This window comes from Antechinus flavipes, chromosome 3 (genome assembly GCF_016432865.1).
Source record: "Antechinus flavipes isolate AdamAnt ecotype Samford, QLD, Australia chromosome 3, AdamAnt_v2, whole genome shotgun sequence".
NCBI classification, from domain to species: domain Eukaryota; kingdom Metazoa; phylum Chordata; class Mammalia; order Dasyuromorphia; family Dasyuridae; genus Antechinus; species Antechinus flavipes.
In genome coordinates, this window is record NC_067400.1 from 51,735,886 (window position 1) to 51,758,553 (window position 22,668).

General features: G+C 35.9%; 1 protein-coding gene across 4 annotated transcripts in view; it reads right to left on the reverse strand.

Annotated features, from left to right (window-relative positions):
- Positions 1 to 22,668, reverse strand: part of RASA2 (RAS p21 protein activator 2) — a 126,932-nt gene that overhangs the window by 41,550 nt on the left and 62,714 nt on the right. For all 4 annotated transcript variants that reach the window (XM_051983358.1, XM_051983360.1, XM_051983357.1 and 1 more), the window contains exons 6-9: positions 11,430 to 11,513; positions 9,120 to 9,192; positions 5,404 to 5,480; positions 3,838 to 3,936 (exon numbers count right to left, since the gene is read on the reverse strand). In XM_051983358.1, the coding sequence (XP_051839318.1) occupies positions 3,838 to 3,936; positions 5,404 to 5,480; positions 9,120 to 9,192; positions 11,430 to 11,513 (333 nt within the window). The remainder of the gene's footprint in view (positions 1 to 3,837; positions 3,937 to 5,403; positions 5,481 to 9,119; positions 9,193 to 11,429; positions 11,514 to 22,668) is intronic.

Sequence of the window (22,668 nt, forward strand, 5' to 3'; positions counted from 1 at the left end):
TTAAGATCTCATTTTTAAAATAAAAAGTTGATTGAATCTAGAAGATTTCTTTTTTTTAAATTTAGCTTATTATATCTCTTTTTGCTCTCGCCTTTCTTCTTTTTCCCCCACTTAAAGAATTATCTCTTTTAACAAAGAACAAAAAGAAAGGAGATAAAGCTCAAAGCAGTTAACAGCATCGCTACCACATTAGGCACCGTCAATAGTGGTCCATGTCGAATATTATTGTTCTGTAAGAAATGACCAGCAGGATGAATACAGAGAAGACTGGCGAGACCTACATGGACTGATGCTAAGTGAAATGAGCAGAACCAGGAGATCATTATACACTTCGACAACGATATTGTATGAGGATGTATTCTGATGGAAGTGAATCTCTTCGTTAAAGATAGCTAATTCAGTTTCAACTGATCAAGGATGGACAGAAGCAGCTACACCCAAAGAGAGAACACTGGGAAATGAATATAAACTGCTTGCATTTTTGTTTTTCTTCCCGGGTTATTTTTACCTTCTGAATCCAATTCTCCCTGTGCAACAAGAAAACTGTTCGGTTCTGCACACATATATTGTATCTAGGATATACTGTAACCTATTTAACATGTATAGGACTGCTTGCCATCTGGGGGAGGGGGTGAAGGGAGGGGAAAAATCGAAACAGAAGTGAGTACAAGGGATAATGCTGTAAAAAATTACCCAGGCATGGATTCTGTCAATAAAAAGTTATTTAAAAAAAAAATAGTGTTCCATGTCAACAGGTCTGGGACAGACTCATAAATATAAAATTGACTAGATGATTCCTAAGGTCCTTTCTAGTTTTAAAATTCTATTTTTTTTTCCTGAGGCAATTGGGGTTAAGTGACTTGCCCAGGGTCACACAGCTAGGCACTGTTAAGTGTCTGAGGACAGATTTGAACTCAGGTCCTCCTCTTCAGGGCTGGTGCTCTACCCACTGCAACACCTAGCTGCCTCTAAAATTCTATTCTTACCTATAGATCTCATAATCAGCATGGACAAACAATTCTGAATAATGAACTCACATCAAACAAAGAAGGAGGCAATCAATATTAGAAACCTGATTTTATTATTTGAGACTGAAGATAAAATTTTTTTACTAAAGAAAAATAACTGAGAAGCTCAATCATGCTTCAATGTATTCTAATAAAACCCAGGAAAGTACTCTCTAAACAGGAGAGTTGAATTTCTGAAAATAACTATATTTCCTGTTCTGAAGGGCGGCACAGAATATCTGAAATCATATAAAAGGCCAAAGAAATAAATCACAAGGAAAAAATGTTTTGCAAATTAGAATTCCTGGATTATAGTGCTATTAGAATAACCTCCACAAGGGGATGCTGTGGGACTGAAAATGGAAAAAAAGCACATTAACCCATCCTAATAGTTTTATATTGGATTGAATTACTGCTAGAACAGCCTTAGTTTGTTTGTGCCTCTATCAATGAGCACATACCCAGATTTCACTAATTCTGTCAATAGTTTTAGCACGAATATTTCAGGGAGATTAGGTTTGCTTCTCTATCTGTTCCATCATGAGGTCATGGTACCATGTGCATCTTTCTGAGCCTGTGGAAGAACAACAGGATGTACTCCTAAGTCTGGTTATTAAAAAAGGGTGTGGAAGTCTTACCTGAGGGGATCATTTTGCTCTCTAACTGTTCTGTTGCTTTAAAAACAATTAATGGCTGGAAAAGTTAGGAACTATTTGTCACCTGGTGGAATTATGACTGCTGCCTCCTCTCATTTGTAGCTTGGAATTTTAAGAACAGGCAGCTATCTACAGACAACCAGCAAGCTCAGTGGATAGAACCCTAGGCACAGAATCAAGAAAACCTGAGTTCAAATCCAGCTTCAGAGACTTACTGGCTGTGTGATCCTGGCCAGGTCACCTCACCTCTGTCAGCCTCAGTTTCCTGGGGGTAATAACAGTACCATCTCTCCCAATGTGAGGATCAAATGAGACAATATTTTTAAAGAGCCCAGTCCACTGTAGATATTTAATAAATATTTGCTTCCTTCCTTTCTTCATCGAGTGGAAGCTTTTGGATATGAGATGGCTGAAGGAAGGAGAGTCACTATTCCTTAGAATGAACATGTAACTAAAGTTATGAATACCTTAAGTTTTAAATCCTGTTAATTACATTTCTGTTCACTGGGAGATAACCTGTGCAAATAGTACTTCACAATATTATCACAGCAACCTATGTTTCCCCTTCCCATTTTTTAAATTTGCCATAAGATCAAAGCTCTAAAGACTTTCATCTGCAGTTTGGGGCTCTCCACAATCTGATTCCATGTTACTTTTTCAAATTATTTTCTCTTCCATGTCCTCTGTCCAATCCCACACCACCTGCTAGCCTCCAGACGCTGCATATTTCCCTATCTCCTACCCTGGTTGACGAAATCCTGTCTTTATGTTATGTCTTCCCCCTGCACTGGCTAACCTCTTTTGGTTCGCCTTTTAATGTCCAAGATGCCAGATCTCCCATGAAGTCTTCCATGATGCTATTCTTTCCTAAAGGGCACTAACCTTCCTTCCCTGATGGACCATCTGGTTTGCTCCTGATAATGGAATCACCCTTTGAATGGTAAATTCCATAAGAAATTATGTCTGGAGCAGCCAGGTGGCACAGTAGATAGAGCACCAGACCTGAAGTCAGGAGGATCTGAGTTCAAATGTAACCTTGGACACTTAACACTTCCTAGCTGTGTGACCCTGGGCAAGTCACTTAACCTCAATTGCCTCAGCAGAAAAAAAAAAGAAAAAGAAAAAAAAAAAACAAAAGAAAAGAAATTGTGTCCTATCTAGAGAATGCTTAGAAAAGACAATGCTTGATACACAGCAGAAACTTAAGAAACGTTTGTTGAATTCATTTTGTTTGTGAAAGAGGCACGGGAAAGGAAATGAAGCTGATAAGTGAACACTTATGGCTCTAAGTCCAATATCAAGGGCATGATGTACATTTCTGGAATTAACTTGGGTAAATTGGAGAACTAGAGTCCCTAGCAGTTACCTCTCCAGCCAGATTTCACATACCTCCCCTTCCCACAGTATATGCTCCAAGCACTCAGGCCCTAGGGGATGTTTTCCTAAGAAATCCCTCTATTCCTTCAAGGCTAAGCTCAGCCACAACCCCCTACAGACAAGCTTCTAGGACTCCTCTAGTTGTCACTGGTCCTTATCTTCCTCAAATTCTCATTTTCAAATTTCCTAGTACATGTTTTCATCTGCATCTGTGTCCTGAACCTTTAGCACAATGCCTTAACCAAAGCCAGGAGAATAATAAAAAAACATGAAAGGCAAAGTCTTTTGTTTCATTTTTTAATAATGTAAGAATTTTTTTTAAATATCAAAGGATCCAAATTGTCTAAACAGGAAAAAAAAGGGGGCTGAAAAGCCTAATTAGGCAAAGTATCCCTCCACATCTACAAAGAATAAGCTCTGAAGATAACTATGTATGTGTCTTCAGAGCTTATTCTGCACTTATTCCTGGGGGAAGCATATAAATGAATGATTACAAGGCATGGAAAGTGCCAATAGTTTATAAAAACATGCTCATTGTCAGACTGAGAACGTAAACTAAATACACACAGAAAGTCAAAGACAAAGTTCTAATTCCTCACCGAGGGTACAATGACTTCCGATCCTGACCGCATCACAGACTCTAACAAATCATTCTAACTAATCCAAAAAGAGAAAAATAAAGTGAAAACAAGAATTTTTTTGAAGAAAACTTCTGAAAACAACAGTTTTTGAACATGACTCAATAAGACCACTGAGTACATCAGACTGTTCCAAATTGTTAGCTTATCCATTCTTACCAGGCCTGATGAGAGGAATCATTTCTTAACACCTTCACAGGAACTTTGACCTCTCCCAGAAAATTATCAGCCAAGTTTCCATTGTTCCATAAATCAACCCTGAAAATTGAAAACTGATTTGTTCATTTTTTAAATGTAAGAAGATGCATGCCTCAAAGTTGCTGCAAACTGTTATGATTTGTATTATAGCATTAATTTTACATGCTCAAAGTAGATGTTAGCACTGTCATATATAACTATCTAGAAAACAGAAAAAAAAATGCTGTAGTGGGTTTTTATTTAGAAACCAAAAAAAAGCAATAATCTGTTAAAATTTAAAGCATAAATAAAATAGCTGTCATTTAAATTTGTGCTCTTTTTACCTGTAGAAATCAGGACTACAGTGATTTTGTTGGATTTGAGAAAAGAAACATAAATAAAAATACTGTAATTTCTCTCAAGTATTAGCAATCAACATTTATTTATAATAAATTCAGTAGCACACATAACCCATATATTTTAATTACATGATTAATATAACCTTTAAAATGAACACACTGTTAACACCACACTTATATTATACATGCAATTTATAAAAAATTATTTTCTTACCAAGCAACAACTAAAATATTTAAGACCTAAGAAAGATAAGAGACTCCAAACACATGCACCTGGTTTAGTTATCTTACTGTACATCTTACCTCACTGACATTTCTGTTAGACAGCAGATATGTTAAGAGGAATAAGACAATTAATTCTCAAATGTGGTATTATTGCTTTTCTAAATAATCTTTGCATCTACATTTTGATTAAAAATAAAAAAGGTAACAAAATTTGAACAAAAATAAAAATGTTCTAGAAGGTAATTTCGGTAGATATCTGTAAAATAAAATATACCTTAAACACTATATAGTGAAAAAAAAAAGCCACAATGCTTTAATAAAAAAATTAAAATCTATATAGGAAACTTTTAGAAGGAAAAAAAAAACCCTTTTAAAATAAAAGCTTTTGAACAGACTTGTTATTTCAGTGGTATGGAATATTCTTGATATGGAAACTGCTTCTATGATGGGGTGCAACAACTCCTCCACTCCTTAGAAGACTTCCAGATCTGTTTGGGGAACTAAGAGTCTGTGATTGGACCTTGGTCACACTAAGCATGTATCAAATCCAAAACTTTCTGATGTCAAGTACTCCTCTAGTTACTCTATCACATATTCTTTCTTATAAACTAATAAAGCAAGATGAATTGTTTTCAAAAATCTAATAATTTTTAGTAAATACGGAAATATCCTTGTTCACAGAGCTATGAATGGAAGTTATTTTTAATGGAAATAATTTTCCTACAACACATGTATTTCTATTTACCCTTAGTCACTATATGAATATATAGTATTTCTATAGTTTTTGCAAGATGAAATTGACAATTCTTTTGTTTAAGATTTCTGAAATTATTTTGAAGACAGACTTAAAACTTACCTTAGTGGCTTTCTCTTATATATTTAGATTTTACAACTTCACGAGTAATCACAAATTTTTCTTTAAATGCATGAAAATGGTAATTCTCTATGACATCAAGAAACATACCTGATTTCTAGCTTTTCAATGTCTTCCTCCTCTACCTGAAACTGGGATTTTTTGGTGTAGCTACTAGATCTGGTTACCTGTAAAATAAAATTGTTCAACAAATAGTCTTTACAAACTCCAAAGTTTTCCCTCCCCATATTCTTTCTTTAAAATATATTTTCAAACGATGTATTATCTGCATACAAATATAGAGTAAATTTTATAGTTCAATTCTTCAAAAGCTAAAACTAAAAGCAGTATTGAAAGAGATAAGTAACAGAGAGATTGAGATTATGCTTCTAAAATAAATGGGAAACATTCTGGATTTGATCCATTTCTTTCTATATATAGTCATCTCTAGTTCGATTTTTTCCATTTCAATTCTTCTAGTTATTATTTCTATGTGCATAATCCTCATCCATGTCGTACCAAAAAAAGAACTGAAATAAACAAAAATCTATAATGCATTATCTATTTCAATTTTCCAAGTCACTCCTCAAATCCAGATCTAAATTTATAAATGTCTATTTAATATTTCACTTAATTACCAAGTTAGCAATTAATTAACAAACTTAAAATAGCCTATTTTTCATGCTAGTCACTGTGTGTGAAACACAAATACAAAGATGAGACAGTTTGTGCCCTCAGAGAACTTACAGTCTATACACAAGGGGAAAGGCTTCCAAGAAAGGGAACTTCCCTCCAAGGAAGGTCCAATTAGAGGCAGAGTAGTAGGTTGCTATGTTCTTTCTATGGCTGTACTGACGTGCATTTGTTCCCAGAATAAAAGCAAGAGGAGAAAAACAAGGTAGGGAGCATATGAATGTAGTGACACAGTAAGTGGCAAAATGGGATGTAAAGCATGATCTACAATATAAGCATTCGTTCAATATGTATTTATTTAGCATCAATTATGACAAGGCAGAGGAGATGTGTTGACAGCTGATAATTTAGTACAGGAGGTAAATGATGTATACAAATAATGATAATACAAAGAATGAAATAAGTATTGTGGGAAAGGTGTAAGAATGCTGAAAGGGTTCAATCCAGGGAAGGAATATATTCTTTCTTTTTTTCTTCTTCCCATTTTTGGTCTGTGAAGTGGAGAAAAGAAATGAGAAGTTTCATGAAAGGGAAAACATTTGACCTGGGTCTTGATGGAAAGGATTTAAATAGGTGACAGCTTTTTGGAATTACCTAAAAAGTCTGAGGAAAGGCATATTCAAGCAAGAAGAAGTAGTGTATTTGACAGATAAGTATTATGTATGTACAGGAAGGGCAGACAAGTTCGTATAGAAGTCTACAAGTTAAGAGACCCCAGTATCCTGACAAAAAGTCACCATGATCTAAGGCAGAATAATTAAAGGCGTTGTTTGCCCAAAACAAAAGGGGTCTTATACCCAATTATTCCCTGCTCTAGTGAGACATATGAAGACTGTATTCATAGTCATTTCTGAGGACTCCATTTTAAGAAGATCATCAATAAGAAAGAGGATCCAGAGGAGGGGAACAAGGACAATGAAGGTCCCAAACCGTATGAGGATAAATTGAGAAACCGTAGGATATTCAGTCTTGACATAACAAAAAAGGGTGTACTGTAATATGAAAGGGACCTTCAATTTCTTATGTCTGGTCTCAGAAGAGAGGATTTGATATAATGGGTAGAAGCTGCAGAGAGACATACTTAGGCTTGATGTAACAGGAAACTTCCTAAAAATGGAGCTATCCAAAAATGAACTGAGTTGCCTGGAAACTAGTAGGTTTCTGCTCACTGCAGATCTTTCAAAGGATATCAAATGACTATTTGCTAGAGATGTCTAAAGTGAATTCTCTATGGGTACAAATGGTCTAAATTAGAAGTTGCATGAATTTGGATAGGAAAATTATTGCATCTTTATTTACACTAACCTCTATGGAATATTTTGCATTTTCTTCAATTACCTAAAAAATTATTCTGAGAAATGGTCTATAGATTTCACCTGCTTGCCAGAGGGAATCATTAACAAATACAAGTTCACAAGGCCCAGGTAAGAGATTGTCCTCTCTATTTCTCTCTCCACCCCCCCCCCCCAACTCCCATCTTCTCTGTCAGTCTCTCTTCCTCCTCCTCTTCCTCTTCTTCTTTTCTCTCTCTCTTTCCCCGTTCTCTCTCTCTTTCTGCTGAGGGTCACACAGCTAGGAAGTGTTAAGTGTCTGACGCCAGATTTGAACTCAGGTCCTCCTGACTTCAGGGCGGGTGCTCTATTCACTCCACTAACTAGATGCCCCCTGTCCACTCTCTTTCTAACTATGAGATCCTATTTCTTGACCTCAGACTGGTCACATGAACCAGAAACCACAGCTTACGACTCCAGGACTTCCTATGTCAACAATTCATTCTTCTGTTCAATTAAAAAGTTCTGCTCAATCTCTATTACATGCAAGGCACTGTGCTAGATGATGGGGATATCAACATTATGAGAGAGAGAGAGAGAGAGAGAAAGAGAGAGAGAGAGAGACAGAGAGAGAGAGAGAGAGAGAGAGAAGACTGTTAAAACTTATTATTTAAACTCCAGAAGAGGAGGCCAGAGATCATTTTGTGTAATTCCCTCAACTTTCCAGATGAAGAAAACAAGTTCCAGAGTGACCTGTTCATGTGCCTAGTTTAAGGTGATGTGGCTGATTAGTGACAGCAGGTCTCCTAACTTCCACACAGATGCTGCTTCTATGCTATCATAACACATGCTAATGTTCATTTAGTGAGAAGGAGGAGCAGCTCAAGGGACACCATCCTATACTAATCCTCTCCCAGTTTCTGCAGTGCTGGAACCTACATCACTACACTACTTTTTATACATCTTGCATTTGTCTACTGTGTACCTCATGTTCTCTCTCTTCCCCTAGAGTCCTTCCCAGAAGGGAGACTTTCACTTTTGTCTCAAACTAAAACCTTGTGCATGGCGCCTGGCACAGAGTAGGCATGTCATAAGTGGTTGCTGAAAAAAATTCACCCTTACTAAGGAGCATCATTTTAGATTCAGTCCAATGTTCTTGTGTGTCAGGATCTTTCTGAATTTATTTTTGTAATCTACAGGAGTGAAAGCTATCCTTCCCAACTTTTTGTCATCTGCAGATCTGGCAAGCATGCCTGTTTCAAGCCAATTATAAAGATGTTAAATAGATCCCTGGTGCACTCCTCTGGAAACCTTCTTCCAAATGGATACAGAACAATTACTGAATACTCTTTTGTAACTATTTAGTGAATTCTGAAACTACCTAACAATTATTAATGGTCAACTCCTATTTTTTTCCCTTTTCCACAAGAATGACATAGATTGTTTTTGGAATGCCATGTTCTTCTAGTCCCCCTTCTATTGTTGAGTCTTCCCTCCGTTGATTATTTCCAATCAGTGCAATATATGTTGTATATTGTTTGTATGTTTTCTCCCTGGTTGGAGAGTGAACTCTTCGAGAGCATGGACGATTTTTTGATTAGTGCAAAGCACAGTGTCTAATGCACAGAAAGTACTTAATACATGTTTGTTGATTGAGGTTTAATCCTGAACACAAATGAAGCAGAATAACAACTTTATAAATAAAAACCACTGTAAATTTATTGAATAAGTACTAATCATATATAACTCTGCTTACTTAAAAATTATAATTACCTTTAAAATAGTCTATGAAACTTAAATGTATGAAATACTAAGAATAATTTTTCATATTAAAACAACCTGAGTATAGAAAAAGTTACCTACCTCGAAATAAAAGGTCTCATTAAACTGAGGGTTACTTGTTTTCTTCTTGACTTTTGTCTTCTTCTGGTCATTCCTGTTCCAATATGTAAATTTTCATTTTGAGAAATTAAAAGTATACAATTATAAAACATGCAATTTTCAATTAAGGAGCTCTTTGCTTAATTTTTAAAGTCAATGGGAAACAAAGTATTTTTTCAAGAAATATTATTGGTGAACCAAAAATTTACTTCTTTAAGAGAAGTGAAAGAAAAGTGGCTTGGTACAGTGAAAAGAGAACTCAGACATCTGAGGATATAGATTCACATCCTGCCTTTGACACTCACAACCTCTGTGATCTTAAACAAGGCCACATCTAACAACTTTGGACTTTGGTTCCATCATGTGTCAAATGATTAGATTAGATCAGATGAGAGAAGTCTGACAAACTTTTAGAAGGTAGTGCTATGATCTTCTTTTACCATGGCTATATGTCATATCTGCATACAAACTATATAATGATTTTCTAGTAGACAGAATGACAAAGGCAATAGCAATGGTGGCCACACACTATTGGAAGAACCAGAGGAAGCTCTCTGCAGTGGGCAGACTTCTATGAATGTCTTAGAAAAGGCATGGACAAGAATCATACAGGAATTCTCTCATTCTTTCAGAATAGACACTTAATAAATGCTAGCTGATGGAGAAGTTCTCTCCTATAAAATGGAGAATTTCAAAATGTGACATATATCAAATGATGTCTGGCAAGGGAAAAGTCAACAAAATACAAAATATTTTGCTAAACTGAAAATTAAGAAAACTCAAATATTTTTAATTTAATTATACAACATTACAGGATTACATTTATTTTTGTTGCTTAGTGCTATTACTGCAGATTTTTAAATAAAGATAGCCATATTTATGTAGATAAGATTTACATCTAAAACATTTTATTTTGGATTTCTTTTCTCCTCAATCTTTTTTTCAGGTGGTTAGTGATTTATACAAAACAAAATGTCACATTAAAAGGAACTTCAAAGAAACCTAGCAATGACTCCATTTACATACAAAGCAATACTCTATGTTCAATTATGTGATAATTTCATGAATGTGAATTTTTTTCCCTTTAGACTGGAACTACTACATACCCAATATACTTAATATATGCAGGAGTGATCAATGTATTAGTAAAAATAATTTTATAAATCAGAATTTAATAAATGAATATTTAATGAAGATAATATTTAATATACATAATTATAAATTTCATTGAAATATTTTTTCCTGTAAAAAGGGAATTGCTGTAAATTTCCTTTAACTTCCTTTTCTGAAATTATAATTTAAACTTATACACAGCTTCTAATAAGTTAATTATGCAAAATCAGAGTACGCGACTATAAGGAACATAATAAAGCACTTTCCATTTAGTTAAAAGAGTGCTCCATAGATTCATAAAGCAGGACCCTAAGAGAGACATTTACTAGTGGCTGTTGAGTCCATTAGCAAAAGAAGATGAAATCCAAAAACCTATCTGCTTCTTTGCATTATTTTAGTTTCCAATTCTCCCTCCTTTCATTATCATTAGCGTGAGCTGGTAATTATTTCCAGTTTATGCCACCTTCTCCTTAGACTGTGCACTTTGTGAAGGCAGGGACTGTCTTTTGCCTATCTTTGCATCCCTAACACTTAGCCTAGTGCCTGGCTCATGGTAAGCACTTAAAAAAAAATGTTTACCAACTGACTACTTTTCTATGAATTTTAAGAAGAACAAAATTTCATTTAGTGTCGGGGTAAGGGCTGACATTATTCTATAAAAAGAAATTTTCTATTAAAAAAGAGAAAAATTTAAATATATTTATTATTTTCATTTTTCTGAAGAAATACTATAAGTAGTAGTATGTATTTGATATATGTCCTAGGCTTCTAGAGAAGACTTTCCTGTCACGATAAAAAAAAAGGAGGAAGTGGTTAATTACGAAGGGGATAAAGCTATAAAGAAAACACCAGAAAAGTCTAGTATAGACATGTCTGTTGAACTAACTTATTTAAAGTGTCTCAGTTCATTGTTGTATAGAGGAGAGGAAGATATTTTTCAAAAATCTCTTATTGTTTGTAAATCATTATTTGGGGATGGGACAAAAACAGTTTTCCTGGCTATTAGTTTTCAGGTTCCAATATATAAAGAAACTAAATTACAGGAGTTCATAACTTGGGAGTCCCTGAACTTGGTTTTTCTTTTTTCTATTTTGATACCTGTACTTTAATATTAATGCTTTATCTTCTAACCAGAAAGTTTCTGATAAGAACCTGATATTAAATATATATATAGCTTACCTTGAAGGTCCCACAAGAGAAACTGTGGCATAAGGGTCACAGCTCTGTCCATTTATGAGAGGCAATCCATTGCACGCCTTGATACTAAAAGAAAAGAAAGAATTTTTGTAACACTGATATATCATAAGTCAAGGTAGGAATGAAAACATTTTTTATTACACAAAAGGTTTACAGCTATGCATTACATATACAGCTACATATAAACATTATATATACTGAATAGGTAAAATATAATTATAACAAACATGCTTATAAAGAAACCCTGTGAGCTGCACATTGCATTACAATGAAAGTATTCACCATGTCCATTAGTAAGCACTGAGACTTCAATGTTATTCATCACATTATTCCCTTTTTTAAAAATAGCTTTTTATTTACGAGATATATGCACGGGTAATTTTTCAGCACTGACCCTTGCAAAACCCTCTTTTTCAACTTTTCCCCTTCTTTCCCCTACCCTCTCCCCTCGATGGCAGGCAGACCCATATATGTTAAATATGTTAAAGTATACGTTAAATACAATATATGTATACATGTCCATACAGCTATTTTGCTGCACAAGAAAAATCAGTCTTAGACATAAAGTAAAAATAACCTGAGAAGGAAATCAAAACTGCAAGCAGACAGATGCAAGTAAACATTCAGGGATATTTATGGTGTGACACTACATTAAACCCCCTTACCCCCCCCCCCCTTTCTTAAGAAAGACAAAAAACAAGTAGCACATTTTTTAATTGCATGAACTGCTAAACCAACCTAGAGCGTCATATCCTTTACCAAGGTGTGAATGAGATATAAGGAAACAACTGTGGTTTCAACCTTTAATTCATAAATATGTGGGTAAGTTGCATGAGAAGTAACCATTTCAACCAAATCATATCTTGCTTCATTACACACACACACACACACACACACACACACTCTTAAGTAATTTTTAATTTTAAATCTTGGTAACAGCTGCTGTTTCTTTTCTTTTCTTTTTCAGAAAATATTTGTAATCCTAAGAAACAATGTTTTATCATAAGTTGGTGAATTGCAGAATTGTGACTTGCTACCAAAATCTTTCTGAAGACTTGCTGAATTCATGAAATCAATTTCTGAGAGCCTGCATTTCTTAATGAATACTGGGTGTGTACAGTATAGTTTGTGCTGAAAGATGCTGCCTCAAAGCAGACTAAACATTTTCACTCCTTTATTCACCACAGAGGTGAGATAGTACTCTATGAAAGATGCAGAGACTGAGCTCTAATGCAATCCTGTTAATGCAGGTATTAAAATAAAATTTGAAAAACATTTTCTGAAGCAAAAGAAATAGAATATAATTCTAGAAAATGTATTCTAGCCTTTAGTTCTAAACTTGGGTAAATTCACAACATTTCCTCATACTCTACCATGAACTAAAAATGCTAAACAGAAAAACATTTTAAAAATGTTTTCTATTTTTCTCAGAAGAAAAATTTTAATAAATTGTATTCTCTTCTTTGAGTTTAACAATACTGAAATGAAATTATGAAATAACCTATCAAAGTTCGTAGTCTTTGCAAGATAACATAATGGTCATTTAAAAATTCTAAGAATACAGGAAGAATCTGTGGTTTATTCAATGTGGGAGATTCCCAGTAGGGGGGCTCCCTTGACCACTGCAGATCCCAATTACGGACTTAATAGATCAGGAAATCATTTGAGGGGCAGAGAGGGTAAGGGCCAGGAGGCAGGATTTTAATCCAAATCTGCCAAGTCTTGGGCTCAAACTGCTACCTTCTTAAAAAGCCAAAAGATAAGATACATACATAAAAGATCTTTTTCACAAGTGTTTTATAGATCTACTTAACTTGCAGGGTAGTATAATTTTACATTATATACACTTATCTGAAATAATGTCTTAACACTTCCACCAATTATCTGGAGAAATAAATTGTCCTTCTAATCTGTAAATCAAACCACAGCATGACATTAACAGCATTTAGGCAAGTCATATCCTTTTTTTCTAATGATTTAAGCCTAATGGTATTACCTTGTAATTTGTTTACTTCTATGTAACATATTCATTCGAACTCTAACTCTGCCCAATTATCTAAGCTCCATGTTTTTAGTTTTTCTGTCAGGCAGTGATAGCCAGCACTCCCCCAACACTCCCCCCCCCCAAAAAAAAATCTCATACTACTTTATTTCTTTTTGAGTTAGTCTCTAAATGGAATTCTGAGAATCTGAGTTTTCCTAACTAAAAACAAAAAACAAAAAAGAACAACAACAACAAAAGCCAAAGCTTCTTATTTTGATTGGTTTACAAGTGAAAATATATGTTAAATGAACTGGGAATGAAAATTACTATTACTATTTCTAAAATCTCAGGCAGGGGCCTGAAAAAAAAAAAAGAAGGAAATAAACTCCATCCAAAATTATACCCAACACAGTATCTGAATTCCTTTTTCTTAAAAAAAAAAATTAAATAGCAAAGACATGTCCATACAGAAGACATTCTAATGTCTAATTCCTGAATCAGCTGTAAATTATTAAAGACCAGATTTATATTTCAGATCCAAGCTGTACCAGATAGAGAACTCAAAGGTTATCAATGATCATATTTCAGAGTTTATGATTAAGATGTATATTAAATTAACAAACAATGTGAGCTTCTGGGCACCTTCCAAATTTGGGGAAGGAGAAAGGCAACACTGGGGACGGCAAGTAGCAGGGATAAGACAGTATCTGAGAATAATCATCAACTATTATAAATTAATTGAAATCACTGAATTATGACATTTCATAAGTCACAGATATAACTGAATTAATCTATTTTTGTAATGAGACCATAAAAATTAGAAGCACAACATATGAGAAGCTCCTTTACCTGGACCTTAGTAACATTTGAGATAACTTTCTTCCTGAAGAGTCTATCACTACAAATGATAAGACAGAAAGGTAAAATTGGGACAAAGAACTGGCTTGGAAGTCAGATCTTGCTTCTGGTAACTACTTAGCTCTGACCTGGTACAAATCACATCACACTCAAGGTCCCAAACAATTCTTAAAGGCTCTAAATTGTTGAAAATGTCTAGAATGAAATCACAAGTCTCCTTCCCTGCTGCACCCCCCAAGAAAGAAAAGGTTTAATGTCAGACTAGCCCTCATTTCCTGCCAAACAAGCAAACGCTATTTAGACAAGCCTATATGTGAGCGTGCTATTAAATCATTAGTCTGTTTTTATCATAAGATGAATATGTTTCTTTTTACATTTTCATACATCTTTCTTCACAGTTTATTTAGTGACTATCTCTAAATATACAATCCCTTAAAGTACAAAAAACCCAAAAATCAACCGCATACTAGGAAAATGAAAATGACTATTTGTTTCACATTGAAAAATTTGAAGTTTTACATACCTAAATGTATTTTGCTGGGTCAAAGAAGTTTGTATTTAGTTATCATATGAGAAAGTTTACTACTTAGACTCTTTTGCAAACATCAAAAATTTTAATGAAAACTGATAAGAAAAATAACTTAGGAAACCACTATTTCCTTTCTCACTGTTTCAAGTTCTAACAGTACTTGTTTAAATAGGTCAGACGGTTGCTGCCTCAATTGCCTGCTTGTTATCCCTTTTTCTAATCTGGTATCGATTCTGAACTTTGCTTTAACAAGTTGGTGATGATCTGACTACACAAAGAGACAATTCAGAAATGACTCTCATATTAGTAAGCAGTCGCTTCCTGTTTTTAAAAATAAAACCAATTCTTTTTTTTTTTTTTTTTTGGGTGATAATGCTTATTGACCATATCCGACGCCTCCCAAGGATCATCGTGAAAAAAGCATTCATGATATATAGACATGAAGTTTCAGCCTCTGGCTTCTCTTGCTTGCTACTCCAACATTGGGGGATGGCAAGTAGCAGGGATACATAGCACAGACAAAAACTAGAAAGGAAAGGCATGTAAGAAAGGATCAGATGGAAGCACTGCACAGACTACATTGAAAACAGCTTCCCCCAAAGTATTAATAAGACACAAAGAAACAATTCCAAATTTTAGGTCAAAATATTGGATATAAGAATCCTAACAGAAAATGGAATACTATAAGTAAGAAGTAGCACATCACAGCCTCAAAAACACTTATGGTAATGATGTAAATTGTGTCTCCTTTAATCTTTAGGGGGACCCTGATGCAAACTGTGTCCCCTTTGGGGGGGAGGGTGTTCTTGACTCTCAAGCCCTCCAGGCCTCTGAAAGGGGCACCCTTTCCCAGATAAGTAATCCCATTCAATTGGAGATCTTGGCCTGGAGCATAATCCCCACCCTCCATTGAATCGAAAAATTAGCCCTTAATCTCCTCAGCCTCAAATCTCAGAAGGCTAATAAAAGATGACTCTGAACCCCAATCTTTGCTAAATGCCCTTCTGGATTTAGCCCGCTGATGAAGATATTTTCTTCTCAGTGTAAACCCATTTTTGCAAATTATCCTAACAGGATTCTTTGCCCACTAAGAAAGCTGTCTTCTTAGTACAAATAAATCCTCTTTTGCCACAAACTTTGGGTTTGTGATTTCTTTCACAAAGATATGCGACACTGACCAGAGGGGATCTCTTATCTTCAATTCTTGCACTTCATCAGTAATACTTGTCTTTCAACCTTTTAAAATACTCTTGCTTATAAAACCTAAATAGGTTTTAACAATAACAATAGGAAGACATTCATCTTTTCTGAAAAAAAATTTATCTTAGGGCAATTCTTACTGACACAGCTGTAGGTACTGTGTTGATTTGGAGGTATGTATCAAAGCAAGACATGATGATGATGATGATGATGGCAAGATAAGAGTTTTGACAAGCTTGAAGCAGTCAACAGTTTTGTACTGGACCATTTCAGGGGACATCTATGAGAAAGGAACTTGGAATATAAATAATAAAGGCAAAATAAGACTTCTATTCTCTCAGAATATGCTAACTTATTTTTAGGCTTTCTATTGCTGCAACAATGAGTAAATAAGAATATCTTTTTAAGTGCATGGTTATTCATGATCTGAACCTGTTTTCTTATTTAGAAAATGAAAGGGATTGACTATATGCTGTTTACAGTATCTTCCCATTTTGATATTCCACAATCTAACATTTAATTAGAAAATAAGAAAAAGCTATGCAACTACCACTTCATGTGAATTCAATATAAACTTTTTTGAATAGATACTTTTTGGATATAGTCATGCAACAATGTTCACTAAGAAATAAAGTATCTACACATTTAAGGTTCTGTACTGAACAAAAACTTTTTTTTCCTGCTTAGTCTGGGCATATTATAACCAGCATAGTGACAACATTGTCCTTTTTTCTCCCTTCTAGAATTAAATTTTCAAAACTTTATATAAAAATGCTCCTTTTGTCTTTCTCCTCTTCTTGGTTTCTTACTAACAAAAATGGCTTCCTATGAAAAGGCCAAACAAGTATGTGCAAAGGTCTGAGTTGCTGATTTTATAAAAATCCCAGAATAGACTGCATTCAATATATCCTTGGAAGAGCAACAAGATCAGATGGGATACTATCGCTGTTACTGTCCTCATTTTATTGAGAAACAAGGGTTTCTCAATGTAGGGGCCGCAGTGTACAGAGCACCGAGTCTGGAGTCAGGAAGGCGCATCTTCTTGAATTCAAATCTGGTCCCAGACATCAGCTGGGTGACCTGGGCAGGTTACTTCACTCTGTTTGTTAGTTTCATCATCTGTAAAATAAGCTGGATAAGGAAATGGCAAAACATCTCAGTACCATTGCCAGAAAAATCCCAAATGGAGTCAAGAAGAACTCAACTCGAAAAAGGATACAACTGAGATGACTGATCAACAACTATGCATGCAATCAAGTAAAACATCATGAATAGCTGGAGCACAGTATTTTCTTTAGGAATACAGTTTATTCCTGAATTATCTTTCTCCTCTTTTCAAAATATGCCCAGAAGCAAAAAAAGATCTCTGAGAAATCAAAAGATCTGGGTCTGAATCACGGCTCTTTAGTCCTGAGATCTCTTGAAATAGATGACCTCTAGTCCCCTTCTGACCTTAAACTTGGGGGAAGGAAGCAGTCATACATATCATAAATAACCTGATTTTTGTGGAGTTTTGTGAATAATGAAAAGAATAAGACATCTCACAATGTGTTTGCCTATACCAAACTCAACATAGATGTTGTTTAAGCAAAGTCAATTTTCTTTAGGATGTGGAAGCTCTTAAAAATAAATGAAAAGAGAAATTACAAATCACAAATGTAGATAAGATACTGTCAAACCTAATTTATTTTATAGAGCAGAGTTTCTGTTATTAGAACTATGAAATTTTCAAGACAGATAGGTTTAGGGGTATCAACAGAGACATTTCTGTCTGGAACCAAGTTTCACTTCTCATTATATTTTTACAAGAACATCTGTTTCTTACATATGAGATATTTCTATCCTTCTAAATTCTTTTGAAATTTCTCCCCACAACAGAGAGTTCTCTGTGGGAGGGGCATGGCGGGGTCTTTGTAAAGCCAGAAGGGCCTGTTTGACTTGCCTTTCTAATTCTCTTCTCCTCAGCCTCAAGTGTGACAGCTCGATGTTACAGCTGACTAAGCACATTGGGGGGCGTGGTGGAGGGGGCAGGGGAGTGAACATTTATCAGCATACCACTTAGAAACCATGCTGGACAAATAAAATGCATAGAAACCCTAAAAAGGCTCTGGATTCTTTCAGACTTCACTCTCTAATCCTCCCTCACAACCCATGACAATTACAGGACTCCAGTTTCATCTCTGCTTCCTCAATATGAAGGGCACAATCCTTGTGAAAAGGAAAAAGGTGAACTTAAAGATGTTACCTCTTGGACAATTCCCTAGTCTTAGTGCTGATATCTTTCCCCATCCCACTTCTATTAAAGACATTTTGAAAATCAGCCAACACACAGATCTCTGACCATATCACTGTTTGACTCAAAAAACGACAGTAGTGCCCCACAGCCCACCACATAAATAGTCAATCCTCTAGTTGAGCTCCAAAGGCCCCATAATCCTGGATTTGGCCAGTGTCTTCAGTCTTGTCACGTATCCTCCCTCTCATCCAGTCTATCCACTGAACCTTTACAAAGTTCCCACTGCATGTCAGGCACCGTGTTAGACAATGGGGATACAATTAATAAAAAGAAAGATGGTTCCTGCCCTCCAGGAGCATGTCATCTAATAGACACAGCCTTCACAGAGATTCCAGCAAGACTATTCTATTTAAATGCCATTCCCCAACGGTGTTCTTCCCTTTCAGGCCACCTTGCATATGCACATACTGCCCTCCAGGATAGAACAAGCTCAGTGAAAATAGAAAATGCATACTAAACTCTATTTTCACAGAGCTTATCCTTCATAGGAAGATTTGGAACCTATTAAAAAAAAAGAGTCCTCATAAAACAAAATAATGCACGAACACATAAAAGACACAAAGAAAGGGTTCTGGGAGGTTCTAGGAGGATCGGTGGCCTCTGAGCTGGATATCAGGGGATGGGTAAGAGTTGAATAAAGCAACAGGGTGGAAAAGGAAGAAGGAATGAAGCATTTCATGCACAGGGAAGAGAAAGAACAAAGAAACTGCAAGGAGTGCATAGGCTGGGTTACCTGGATCACTGGACACAGAAAGGGAAAAAGAATTAGGTAAGACTGAAAACCTAGGGTGGTGTCACAAGGGGTGGGAGGCCTTGAACACTAGGGTAAAGGGTTTGGACATTACTAGGAAGGCCATAAGGGGCTAGTGAGGCCTTTTAAACTGTGAGTCACAAAGCCAGATCTCTAGCTCAAGGGTCTGGGTTTTTGCAGACTGAAGTCAGCAGTCTTCATCAGCTGTTATGATTGAAAAATTCATCATCCCTCTTCTAACTTAGTGATGAGTCCCTCCAAACTCAGTGCGGCCAATCCTTGGAAAATGAGGCAGTTTGTTGCTGGATGCACCTGAAGTCCTTTCAACTTTGTGGGACCTATAACAGCTGTGCTGGACTCTACTGGACCAGGTAAATACACAAAAAAGAAGGATGGAATGGAGGTAGGAGAGATGGAAAGCCAGAAGACCTGTGAGGTTACAATACTAGTTGAGATTTGTGGGAATGGGAATTCAGCACTAGCATGAAATGGGGAGAAGGGAATTAGAATAAAAAGAAAGTAGGAAAGAAAAAAAAATCCTGGGGTAGAAATCATAGGATTTAGGAAATGGATGGATATGAGAAATGAGTGGAAAAAAATACAACAAAGCTTTGAATATGAAAAAGTAGAGAGACAAATCATTCTACTGACAAAAATAATCAAGTCAGAAAGTTTTTTTTTTTTTCCTAAAAATAAACATTTTAGAGGTGGAGGAAGGTCATAAAGGAGAGGGAAAATGAGAGCAGTGTTAAGATGGGTTAAATGAGGAAGCAAATACATTTTACAGATAGAGAAGAGAATTTGGAGTCCAGTCCCTTTGACCTGGATGTGATGGGCATGCAGTGGCAGCAGTGGGACACTGTAGGAACAAATAAGATTGCTAAGGACATCATGACAAAAGCCTGGAGAATGCTCATCCCAAAGATGGCATAAAGAAATGAAGGTGTAAGAGTCACAACATGAAATGTTAAGAGATAGAAACAGGGCAACAATAGAATCTCTGTACTTACATTCTAAGGAGAAGACACTATATAAACAACCTCGTACATACAAAATACACACAATATAGAGGGAGGATAATTTCATAGGAAGTTATGATGGTTACCCAGAAAAGTGGCTCTCTTTGTACAGAGTGGGATTTAATTTGAGTCTAAAAGAAAACCAAGGAAGCTAGGAAAGAAAATGAGATGAGGAGGCAACGTATTCCAGATACAGCAGACAGATAGTGAGGAAGTATAGAGTCGAGAGAAGGGAAGGAAAGAAGCATTTAAAGGCCTACTTTGTGTCAGGCACTATAAAAATATTATTTTACTTGATCCTTAAAATAATCCTGGGAAGCAGGTATTATTATTATCATCCCCATTTTACAACTGAGGAAAATACAAATAAAATGACCTCACCAACAGTCACTGAGCTATCGAATATCTGGGCTGGATCGGAACTCCAATTTTTCCAAGCTCCAGGCCCAAGTGCTCTCTCTGTTGCATCTCCCAGTTTCAAAAGGAAGGCTGTGTGCAAACAACTACAAGTAAACCAGCTTGGCTGAACTAGAGAAGTGTGGTATTAAAAAAAGTAGGAAGGGACTATGTTGTAACAGAGCATTTTGTATTTATCATGGAGACAACATGGAACTGTCAGAACCTATGCCTTAGGAAAATTACTCTGGCAGCTGAGTGGAGACTGCTTTATACTTCAGAGACTGGAAGTAGGAGACCAACTAGAAATCTACTTCAATAGTCCAAGGAGGAGGTGATGAAGGTGGAAAAAGAGGTACATACCACCAGAGTTATAAGATGTAAACATAGAGGCATCAGGATTAGAGAAGTGGGGGGGAGTAAAAGAAGGGGGTTGAGAAAGACACTAAGGCTGCCAGCCAGGATGACTAAAGAACAATAGTGTCTTGAACAGCAATGGGAAGGTTTGGAAGAGCCAAGATTTTAGAGAGGTTTTTTTGTTTTGGGAAGGGAGACAATGATGATTTCTTTTTGGACATGTTGAGTTTCAGATGCCTAAAGACCAGCAGGTTTGAAATGTCCAAAAGTCAAATGGTAGTATAAAATTCAGCTAGAGCGAGAAATTAGGATTAGATCATCTTCACAAAGATAACCAAACCCATAGGAGCTGATGAAATCACTAAGCCAGACAATGACAAATCCTTAGAAGGAACACCCAGCTAGTATTAATACCAGAAGAATGTGGCACTTCCTAGAGGCAAGGGATCAGAGGAAATCTAGAATTAGGGGAAAAGTGTGGATAGTCAAGTGACAAATACTACAAAAAGGCCCAGGAGGATGATAGAAATCATTTGATGATCTCTGATAAATAAGAAAAGGTCCTATCATAACAATCTGAAGGAAGGAGAAGAGGAAATGGAAGATAAAGAGTATAAACAACTTTTTCAAGAAGTTTGGCCTTTGTTTTTCCAAAATTGGCAAAAGGACATGAACAGGCTGGTTTTCAAAGGGAGAGGAGAAATTAAGAATCAATAGTAGTATGAAAACAATGCCACAAGTCATTAAGAAAAGTGCAAATGTGGCTGAATAAGTTATGGTATACGAATGTTATGGTTCATTATAGTTCTATAAGAAACAATCAGCAGGATGATTTCAGAAAGGCCTGGAGAGACCTACATGAACTGATGCTGAGTGAAGTGAATAGAACCAAGAGAACACTGTATATAACAACAAGACGACAATATGATAATTAACTTTGATAGACTTGGCTCTTTTCAAGAATGATTCAGATCAATTCCAACAGATTTGGGATGGAGAGAGCCATCTGCATGCAGAGAGAAGATTATGGGGACTGAATGTGGATCACAACATAGTATTTTTACAGAAATATGTTTAGAAGAATTGTACATATTTAACCTACATTAGTTAAATATTGCTGTCTAGGGGAAGAGGGGAGGGGAAAAGGAAGGGAAAAAATTTGGAACACAAGGTTTTGCAAGGGTGAAATGTTGAAAACTATTTTTGCATATATTTTGAAAATAAAAAGCTATAAATTAAAAAAGAGAAATGCAAATAAAATCAAATGAGGTTTCCCTTCATATTTACCAGATTGGCAAAGATGGCAAAAAGGAAAATGACCCTTTTGAGGATACTGCAGAAGACAGGAACACTGGTACCCTGGTAAACTGTGAATTGGTTTAGCCATTTGGGAAAGCAATTTAAAACTATATCTCTAAAGACCCTAAAGAGATCAGAGAGAGAAAGAATCCATATGCACTGAGATGTTTATAGCAACTCTTTACTGCACTAACCTCCACTTGCTAGATTTCTCAGGTTCTATATGCTGGATCCTTAGGACCCTTTCTAGCTTCTTAAGACAAAGAGCTATACTCCAGAGAGCTCCTGAGCCTGCACTGTGGTCCCGAGCTGCTCAATATTATTGGTTGCTAATGCTCCCCAGGGCTTACAAGATCATCCCTGGGAAACTTTTGACCACTTGGGGCTTTCTCAGAGGAGTCCTCTTTCTTGGAACCCAGGATACACACTTGAAAACTAATTCCCTTATGGCTCCAGTTGGGCTGGTCCCCTCTCTGCAGCAAGGATCCTCTTTCCTATTGCCTGTAGGCTGCTCGCTCATAATTTGTGCTAT